Raw genomic sequence first — 10,832 nt, forward strand, 5'->3', positions numbered from 1 at the left:
CCCCAACTCTGACAGTCCTAGTGTGACTATAGGCAAGTCAGTTAATCCCCTCAAGCCTCAGTTTCTTCATAAATGAGGACTCTAGAAAAGGGCAAGCATAACACCTGTGCCAGCCAGTCTCTGAGTTGCTATGAAGATCAAATGAGCTAATGCATATAAAGTGTCTTGCAATGCCTAAAGCCCTATGTAAATGTCAGCTATTATTATTGCTCACCCTTTTTCATCAGAGCCATCTGTAGGGTATGTCCAATTAGGGTCATGGGAGAGGGGACACTGTGGCTATTTCAGATAGCTAGAATGACTGAGAAGGAGGTAACTCTACCAGCTGGTGCTAAAAATGATCCAAGTCTTTGCTGCACACATTCAAACTATATAGGGAGGAGCTTGTGTCCTGGTCCAGGGCAGAGAGCTAAGGAACTTAGGAACCACCATTACTAGTCCTGACCTTGAACAAGTCAGTTGACTTCTCTGTCCTTCAGCATCCCTCTCTGTGAGACACATGACCCTATGACCCCAGAGTTTCACCTCAAAGAATATCTAGCTTCCTCCAAAGCTCAACTCAAATATTACCTCCTTTAGGCCACAAATCCTGATTCCCTCTCTCATTAGGTCCTTCTCTCTTCCAGAGAATAGCAGTTATTCAAAGACTGTTGAATAGTATTCGAGCCAAGTTCAAAAAATTCCTTCTTTCCTTGATTGTTGGTGACATTAGGTGTCCAGGATGACAGATGGTGACTTGGAACCAGGGGTTCTTCTGCTCTTTCAAATGAGGGAGTCACTTAAGGGTCCCACTTGCATCCAGGGGCCCTTGGGTTAATAAGCCCATTGAACCAGAGCATAAGTCAATTTAAGTTATACTTTAGAAGGCTTGGGTGAAAAGATCAATAAATATTAATAATTAACAGTCATAACTGCTGACCACAGCTCAGTCTGAACCAGCTTCAGTCCTTGGGGGATTTTTGGCCAACTTGACAGGCTGTGTTTTGGTCCATTTTCATTTTTGTTGCAGAAGCAACTTTGGATTTATGAGGGAAAACTCCGGAGAGCAGGGGGAAAAAATGTACCTCCCTATTTGAATGGGGACGCTTCCTTCAAATCATTATCTCATTCAGGCTGAGCCCCTTACAATGTGGATGCTTTCCTGAGGAAGGAAAGTCTCAAAGAATAGTGGCCCGCCCTAGAAAACCAGCTCCATAGTCTTTTGTCTGCCTTAAAGACAGATAAGGGACTGTTTATATTCAGCTCTGAGCTCAGATGGTGAGGAGAGTTCTCTTTATTCAAAAGTGCTTAGAGCTTTGGTTATTCATTGTTAAGTCCCCTTTTCCTTAGAGGAGAAGGTTTGCCAGGAGGGTGGGGAGGAAGCATTTGAAGCAGCAGATCTCCTAAGGAGAAGCATCCAGTTCTCCTGGATAGGCCCTGCTATACAACTTCTCTCCTGAGAAGAAGGGCCGATGTACACTCTGGGGAGTTCTCTCACTGTTAAGCTCATAGCACCCACCCAGGAAGCTTGGGCCAGTATATGCATGGGATCTCCAGCATATCCTCTACTGGCGAGCACATACTTTACAGTGTTGGGGGAAACTTGGAATGCTTCCTTCAAAGAGTGAAAGCAAACAGATACTTGTCCCAATAGCTTGGTAAATCCTAACTAGGAGCCATTCCTCTCCCCAAGTCCTGTTCCCTTCAGCTTGAGGATGGAGAGAAGAGATGCTCCTCTCACTTCAACCCCTCCAATGCAAACTTCGATTTTCATGTGGCCCAGGTCATGGCATGTTTTGGAAGCCCTTCAATCTTTGGATGTCATCTCACCAGTTCAAGATTAAGGCAAAACTGCTGAAGTCCTTTGTTTTTCCCCCACCTTGCTACTGCTTGTTCCCCATAAACCTTTCCTATTTTCTCTCTTCTTCAGTCTTTTCCAGTTGCCAGCCTTGTCCATCACTCTGTGCGTCCCTTGGAGTTGACACTTTCTTTTCCCAAAAAAAGTGAGGGTGATAGATCACATACACAATTTGGGACAAGAGAGGGGTTCAGGGGATGGGGGCTCCCGGTGGGGTTGTGAGGAGAAGGGTGGAGGAGATGGGACTAGAAAAGGTGAATGAAATCAGAAAGGACAAGCACATAGACAAAGAAGGGGAATCCAGTCAGGAGACTATAACTGAGAGTGCCACAAAGGAAAAATGGATCTGGAAGGAAATTGGAGAGAGAGCAAAGTAGGAGCAAAGATAAAGAGGCAGGAATGAGCAAGACCTATCTCTATGTCTCCAGGACCTAACCCAGTACTCTTCTCATACTAGGTGCTTAATAAACGTGTTCACTGAATGGTACAGCCTGGAGACAGCGGGAGTTTGGTTGAACTAAAGCAAAGTGGGAATGTGGGGAACAGTGGGAGATATAGTTGAATTGCCAGGCTAGGGCATATTATGAGGAGCCCTGAAAGCCAGGCAGAGAACTTGATGGATTAAGCCTCTTGAAGAGGCCTTTGGGAGAGGAAAGATTTAAAGAGTAATTATTAGAGTAACTATTAGAGTAATGCAAGAATGCAGTGATGAGAGCCTGGTCCACCAAGGAGGTAGGATTTGAAAAGGTGACGTTTTGAACAAAGAACCAAAGAAAATTGATGAAATGGAAGGAACAGCAGAATAGGAGGTAGACGAGCTGGATTCTATTCCCAGCTCTGTGACTTGCTGGGTGACCTTGGGTAAATCATTTGCCCCCTATAAAGTTCAGGTTCCTCATTTGTAAAATAAATCGACTGGAACCTTCCAGTTCTAATATTCCATAATTCACCTGTGTTCCCTTACAGAAACTTTGACCTCTTCCAAAAATGATCCTCACAACTATTTGATGTTTTGTTTTGTTTTATCTTTTCCTTGCAGTTCTGCATGTCCTCGGGTTTCCAGCCTTAAAGATTCCATGGAAATAGCCCCAGAGAAATGAGCTGGATTAGTTAATTTGCCCTGAAGCGTGATGGACACACCCTTCTCCCACTTTCACAAACCAGTATCCAATATGGTATTTTTCTCCAACATGGTCACAAACAACTCCATTCTTGTAAGAAACTTGGGAGTCTCCCAGAGAGTCCTAAGAGAGCATCCCACCACCATATCATACGTTAATACCTGCCAAGAGATATCTGTCACCCTGTGGGGCTTGGAGGAGTCCTTACATGATACATTCAGAATCCTACAAGGAGGGAATCGACAGTTATAACGTCCCAGAAAGCCTTGCCACCATAGCAGCAAGAAGGAAAACTCATAGATGTTTGTCAGTGGCTCATACAGACTACACTTTCATATCCATGAATACTGAATGCTAATCCAAGGCAAATGTCCACATAATTCTATGAAAAGCGCCCAAATCATGTACAGGGGCTCAAGCAGAGGCAATGAAAGGAGAACATTATTCGATGCCTTTAGATTTCCCAGCCCATCCATTATCTGTCACTGAAAAAGCTCTGCAGTTGGCAGTGGACTTAGGCGTTGACCAGAGGGAGTCTCTGGAGGGAAACATGAGTAGTACCAATTCATGTACCCCAGCAGATACAGGCAACACAGATTTTCGGTACTTTATTTATGCCGTCACGTACACAGTCATCTTGGTGCCCGGTCTCATAGGAAACATCCTAGCTCTCTGGGTTTTCTATGGCTATATGAAAGAGACCAAACGAGCTGTGATATTTATGATCAACTTAGCCATTGCAGACTTACTACAAGTACTCTCCCTACCCTTGAGGATCTTTTATTACCTGAATCACAAGTGGCCTTTTGGAGAAGGCCTCTGCATGTTTTGCTTCTACCTGAAGTATGTGAACATGTATGCCAGCATCTACTTCTTAGTGTGCATTAGCGTGCGGAGGTTCTGGTTCCTCATGTACCCCTTTCGCTTCACTGACTGCAAGAGGAAATGTGATCTGTACATCAGCGTAGCTGGTTGGCTCACCATCTGCCTCGTTTGCCTCCTTTTCCCCTTTCTCCGGATCAACCACGAGAAAGCTAGCAACCAGACCAAATGCTTTGTGGATCTGCCCACCAGGAATGTGAACTTGGCGCAGTCCATTGTCATGGTGACAGTGGGGGAACTGGTGGGCTTCATCACCCCCCTCATCATTGTTCTCTACTGTTCCTGGAAGACAGTGTTATCACTAAGGGAAAAGTACCCAGTGTCCCAGGACCTTGGGGAGAAGAAGAAGGCTCTAAAAATGATCTTAACCTGTGCAGTAGTTTTTTTGATTTGCTTTGCACCCTATCATTTCAGCTTTCCTTTAGATTTCCTGGTCAAAGCTGACAAAATCCAAAGCTGTGGGGCTCAGAAGGTGATTCTGATATTCCACTCGGTGGCCTTGTGCCTGGCAAGTCTGAATTCCTGCCTGGATCCAGTCATCTACTACTTCACCACCAATGAGTTTCGGAGGCGGCTATCCAGACAAGATTTGCAAGACAGCATCCAACTCCATAGTAAAAATTATGCAGGCAGCCATGCCTCAACAGTGGGGTCAGGACTATGTTGAAATCTGAATGCTTGCACTGATTGAAAGCTCAAAGATTAAAACAACTTTTCAGCACCCCAACCAGGATTATTACAGCTACTGCATGTGTGCCGGTATCTTCTCCAGTTATGTCCTAGCCCGTCCATGTGGGTGTATGTAGATCCTAGTCTTGGTTCCCATTCAGAACACAGTGCCTCTTTCCATCACCAGACTTGGCTTGGGAACTCATTACATTGCCCATCAACTCTCTGTAAAGTCTGTGCTGACAATAGCCATTGTTTACAATGACTTGTCATTCATGTCGACATTCAAGAGTCAGCAGAGGGTGGTTGGGCCATTAACAGAAGGATTTTTTTTTTACATAAGAATTGTTAGTTCTACCACATTAGGCCATTGAGGCTGCCTATATTGAAGTGCAGGACAATTGTCCAGTTACTCTACCAAACACAGGCTTATGGGATAGTATTTTATTTGTGGGAAAGACAACCTTTGCCAAAGTTGATCAAGTGCTGGCCTTGGAGACGGGAAAATCTGGGTTCAAATCTCAGCTCTGATAAATTGTGACACTGGGCAAGTCATTTGCCTTCTCTGACATACTAAGTTAAAGACAGATTTCAATCTTAATCAAAATCACAGATGCTCAACAGTACCCATGATATTTGTGCTATATTCTGGAAATGAATTATAACCTTTTATTCTATGACTCATATGTCAACTCATCCAAATTTGGGAGCTTGGAGATTTGCTTTGCCCCTAATCTGTGACCTCCTGGGTCAGAAGCACCATATTGTTCCTTTAGGAGCATGAACCCTGGCCCCTGTCCTGACTTCATAACACAGGAGGAATCATTGATCCCCCTGGAATAGCCAGTCCTAGCCTTGCCACTTAGGGAATTGTGTTTGCCATCTTTACCCCTAGCTGCTGGGAAAAGCAAAGCAAGTCCCACCCCTACCCCCTACCTCATGGGAAGAATGCAGAAGCTCTTTCTGGGAAACCTGGGTCCTCCTACAAGATCTTAATGAAGAAGAAGATGATGATAATGAGCTGATGGCTCCCATTTCTATAGTCTGAGAGTTTGCAAAGAATTGTAAGAACTCTATGAGGTAGGGTATTTGTGAGAAGCAACACAATCTGAGAATACAAAAGACAGTGTGGGGGAAAGAGCAGCACCACACACATATTTGACTCCCACTCTTAACAGGTGTGACCCTGGCAGTGTCTTTGAGTCCCTCTCTGAGCTTCAATTTTCTCATCTGTTAAATGGGGAAAATATACTTATAGTACTGATCTCATAGGGTTGCTATGAAACTCAAATGAGATTATGCATGTAAGGTGCATCCTTTGCAACCTTAAAGTCTATCCATGTGCTAGCTATTCCTAGCTGATGTGCTACTTTTCATGCCTTTTAAAAAAAGAAACATATATTTATGACATAGGGGAAAATTGTTTCCCTGGAATCAGGAAGACCTGGGTTTAAAACTTTTCCCTGAACCCTTCTGGCTCTGGGCAAGTCATTTCACCTCTCAGTAACCTTAGGTAACTGTAAATGAGTTCCCCATCTCCATCAATGTAGGGCAATTCCACACCAAGAATTCCCTGTCTAAAGAAGTATTGTTGTTTGTCTTTCCTTCTCAAGGAAGACTGACATCAGGGAGGTAAAACCATGAAGTGCAAGTGAATTGGATTTCACTGAGGGGGGCCTGTGCTAAATCCCCAGCCTCACTTTCTCCTCTGGAGCCATCTGGGTCCAGTGGCCAGATAGGAATCTGGACAATGAGAGATGGCCCTGGATGGGAGACAATCAGGATAAAATGACTTGCCCAAGGTCACATAGCTAGTAAGTGGCAAGTGTCTGAGGGATTCAAACTCCCATCCTCCTGATTCTAGGGCCATGAAAAGCTGCCCCATGATGAGTGAAGTTCCTTAAGAACAAATATACATATATTTACATATATAAACACACAGACACATGTATATATGCACATGAGCACAGTCACATATATAAGCACACACATATAGATCCACCTATATATTCATACAAAACATATATGATATGTATGCTCATCATCCAGAAAGACTGTGTAGAGCACCTGAAGGCTAGGTTTTCTTGACAGCTCAGAATATTTTGAGACAAAGGAATCAGAACTTAATAAGTATCATTGAAAAATCAGAAATAGGAATATAAATATGAGACAAGGGTTTTAATTTAAGGAAAAAGTTTTATGGCTATTTTTTGTTTTCACATTGGATCTATCACTAACCCTACCAAGCAAGTTTTCCATTATATCCAAGATATCTAAAAAAAACAGTTTATCAAAACCACCAGACATATTAATGAGGTCTGTCAGCTTCTACAATATTCTATACACATAGTCCTTCACTTCTGAATGAAGGAAGGAGGTACAGCTTCTCATCTCTTTTCTGGGGCCAAATTTCATCATCTTATCTATATAACATTCAGTTTTGTTGTATTTGCTCCATTTACCTGATTGTAGTCATTGTGTATACTGTTTGCTTGGAGTCACTGACTTTGCTATGCATCAGTTTATAGAAATCTTTTGATGCTTCTCTGAATCTCTCATCTTTCGTTATTTCTTATGTCACAGTAATATTTGACATTTGTGTACCATGATTTGTGGCATAGAGAGCACTATGTTTGGCACTGGAGAAGAGCTAAAGTTCAGTTAAAATGTAGTCACTGCCCTCATTTGTCTCCCAAGTAGTCTTTGGGGGCTGGGGGGGGGCAGATAAACCACAAATGCAGATAACTCTAATACATAAAATTCCATAGTAAGTAAATGGGAAAAGTGCAAAGTACTGTGAAGAGGGCCTGAGGGGAATGGTAATTACTGAGTGAAGGGGTTGGGGATAGTGCTAGAATCCGAAAGACTATCTGGAAGAGCTGGCCATTGAGTTGCACCTTAAGCAGAGCAATCCAAACAAGAAGGAAGGTATTGTTATAGCTGTCTGCTTCTCTTTGAACCTCCTTTCTCATAGGATATTGAAACCACAGAACATTCAGAATTAGAAGTTCTCTTTGAGGTCATCCAGTCCAACTTTCTTATTTTACAGATGAGGAAACTGAGACCCCAGAGATGGCAAATGATTATGTAATCAGCAGTTGGCAAAGTTAGTGGGTACCCAGGGCTTCTGACTCCCATTTATTTTCCCCACAATTTGCATAACAATCTTCTATTGCTCCTTACTTAGCATGACTCTTGAGGCCTTCTCCAATCTGGCCCAATTTATTCTTAAAGAAATGGACTGACCTGCATTTGGGAGAGTGTTGCACTTCTGCTTCTGATACCCACTAGTTGTGTAACTATGGACAAGGTCCCCTCTCTAAATAATAACACCAACATCTTCCTCTCAGGATTGTCTGAGGATAAAGGAAATAATGGTTATTAGTGTACCACAAGTCTTAAAGCACTATATCAGTACTAAGTATTATTATCATTACTAACCTCAGTTTCCTCATCTGCAAAATAGGCATATTCATAAGAATAGCAGCTACCTCACAGGATGCTGTGAGGATCAAGATAGATAATGTATTGGAAGTGGTCTCTAACTGTTAAGGTGCTTCATACCTGTTAGATGTTATTATTTATATCATCTGCAATTTATTTGGAGTTCTCTCTTGGCCCACTAAGAGTTTCTTGAGGTTGGAGGAGTATAAAGAGAACTCTTCGTCTACAGAATTGATTAAGGTGAAAGAGCTCTTTGTCCCAGGAGAGACAGGAGAAAGCTGCTTGACTTTTGGTTCTGAAGCCTCAAATGTGAATCTGAAGATGGGAGAATTTGAAAATGGGATGACATGTCAACAGATTGTCCTTTTCCCATTTGGGGATCAATGAGACAACTCATTGTGCTCAGCACTGGATCTCTAAAGTGGAGCCTCTTGTCCCAAGGACCAAGGAATCTTGGCCTGAGTGGGATTTGGGGAGGAACTTGGGGGCAAGTGAATTTCCAGGTCAAAGTTTTGGTTCATAGAAGTCAGTATTGCCTTGTGGCAAAAAGTATTAGATTTGGAATCAGGACTTAGTTGTAATTTCACTGCCTGAGTGACCTTGCCCAAGTGATTTAACATCTCTGGACCTCAATTTCTTCCTCTATATAATAAAAGAGATGACCTCTAAGATCCTACAGAGCTCTAAATCCTATAGTTAGTTTTTTCATGAAGTACTGTGAAAATGTATTTTAGCATAATTCACTGCTATAATTTATAAAGTGCATTTTGTCTCAAAAAGAGTCGTTGTGCTACTTATTGCTATGGGACCTTCAGCAAACCACCTCTGGGCCTCAGTTTCCTCAACTCTAAAATGAGGAGCTTGGACTCAGTGGCCTCTTTGATTCTTTTCAGCTCTAGGTCTGTGATGTGAGAGTAATCATTGGCATCCAATGTTTTGGCATCCAAAAGTCCTGAGTCCATAGATTTATACTTTCACAAACTGAGAAACACCTCCTTCACTGTTGGGCTTCCTTTTTTTCCAATAGACATCTGAGTGTTCAACAGACCCTATTATCTAACAGGGAAGGCCCCCTTCTGTTCTCCTTTCCCCTCCCAGAATGGTTGTCTGCCATGCTTTGGAACACCATTCCCCCTTGGGCCAAATGGTCTAAGCTTATTCTGACTTGACTCCTCCATAGCTATACCTAGCAATTATGGGTCATAGGGACCACCAGTGTCCTCATTTCAGTTTTTAAAAAAGCAAATCAGTTTTTTTTTTTAGGGAGAGAGGAGAACTTGGTCTTCAGAACACATGATCTCATGCAGCGAAGGAGCTCAGGATGCCCCACTATGGAGGACCAACAGTTCCTGGGACCTCAGAACCCATGAGTAAAGACCCCATAATGGTGAGAGAGAAAGACTACTCTGAAAGAAGAAACATGATGAGGCCAAATAAGGCTGAGTCATCAGTGAGAAGACCCCATTTGGTAGCTCCCATTTGAACTCATATCTAGACAGCTCCCTAAGTCTCCAAATTGCTGAGAACTGGCCAACCTACATTGATAGAGACTCAGGAGTCCTTTATACCAATGAAACCACAGGTCCAAATCCTTCTCGTAGACTTGCAAAGCATTGGCAGAGCCCAATTGTTTCTCTGGTAGTTGAGGGGTGCTGAAGTAAAGGCCAGACTCGGCCCTGCTCTGCTCTATAGCAGAGTGAAGCCTGGTTCCTTCAATCCCCTGGCTCCAAAGGCTTCCTGAGGTCTCTAGTTGGCAGTCCTCTCTTGTATACAGACAGCCTGGAGGCAGAAAAGCGAGTCAGCTTCGTTAGTGAGAGCTGAGACTAAGTAAAACTGCCAGACAGGAAGAAAAAAAAAAGCTCCATTTCCAGAAAGCCATTTAATTACATGGAATGATATTCCATTTTCTAATTGGTATCCGCTTCATTCTTTCCATCTCCTGCAGTGGCTGAATCCCCCCTGCCTGGCGCTGGGATGGAGGGGGCAACTTACCCTTTCTAGGACACCAGGAGAATGACTGGAGAGGAACCTGCCCCCCAAAGAGGCTGGAAAGACAGCCTCACTTCCTGGTTTGGGAACTTTGGATGCTCGGCCCTGGGCCAAATTGGGAAGTAGGGGCAATGTGTGGTTTTTGGCTCCTGCTTTCCCTTCCTGTGTCCTTTCCCGAATTCTAACTCCCCTCTTTCCCTTACAATCCTAGGGACCCTGGCCAGAGGCTCTCTGGAGAAGATAATGTCATTTGCTCTAGTGTTGGCACTTACCAGGCCACTAAGTCCCTTCTCAGCACTCCTTACCTCCCAGCCCATCTCCTGCTAAGCCTTGTTCTGCTCTTGGCCTCTAATCATCAGGATCAGCCAGATGATTGGCAAGGTGCTGTCTAGGCTAGTGGTCAATCTAGTGGTGGGGGGTGGGGAACCACCTGGGTTTGGTACTGAACGGACCACTGGCTCTGGTGGTTTCTGGGACACTGCTTAGAGAAGAATCTCAGTTTGCATTTTGGCCCCAGTAGGGCCCAAGAGGGCAACTGTTAGCCTCCCAGGCCCTAGTTTCTAGGCTTGAACAGGCTTGGAAACCCTCCTTCATTTCTGGCCAATGGCTCCTTGGCCTTGGTTTCCAACAGTTGGCATTGGATTAGTTTCAAACCTGGACGAGAAGGGTTTGGTGCCCACATAGGCCAGTGTATTCTGAGGAAGCAGACAGGGAAGGTCATCAGGATTGTGATGATTTAGAGAAAGAGAAAGGACGGGCTTCCCGGGGGGGAAGCCTGATGAGGGACGTTCCCAAGTCAATTCTCAAGTCCCCATTGGAATAGTGAAGGGGTCACTCACAAAACCACTCCCCCAAATTAATGGTGGGTTTCAGGGGAGGTTCTTTCTCCA

At 43.9% G+C, this 10,832-nt stretch overlaps 1 protein-coding gene across 2 annotated transcripts in view; it reads left to right on the plus strand.

Moving 5' to 3' along the window:
• Nucleotides 1–9,146, plus strand: part of LOC141498241 (putative G-protein coupled receptor 174) — a 43,237-nt gene extending 34,091 nt beyond the window's left edge. For both annotated transcript variants that reach the window (XM_074201274.1, XM_074201275.1), the window contains exon 2: nt 2,877–9,146. In XM_074201274.1, coding sequence (XP_074057375.1) covers nt 3,386–4,507 — 1,122 coding nt within the window. In that variant the 5' untranslated portion in view covers nt 2,877–3,385 and the 3' untranslated portion in view covers nt 4,508–9,146. The remainder of the gene's footprint in view (nt 1–2,876) is intronic.
• The last annotated feature ends 1,686 nt before the right edge of the window (nt 9,147–10,832 follow it).

This window comes from Macrotis lagotis, chromosome X (genome assembly GCF_037893015.1).
Source record: "Macrotis lagotis isolate mMagLag1 chromosome X, bilby.v1.9.chrom.fasta, whole genome shotgun sequence".
In the NCBI taxonomy this organism is placed as follows: domain Eukaryota; kingdom Metazoa; phylum Chordata; class Mammalia; order Peramelemorphia; family Peramelidae; genus Macrotis; species Macrotis lagotis.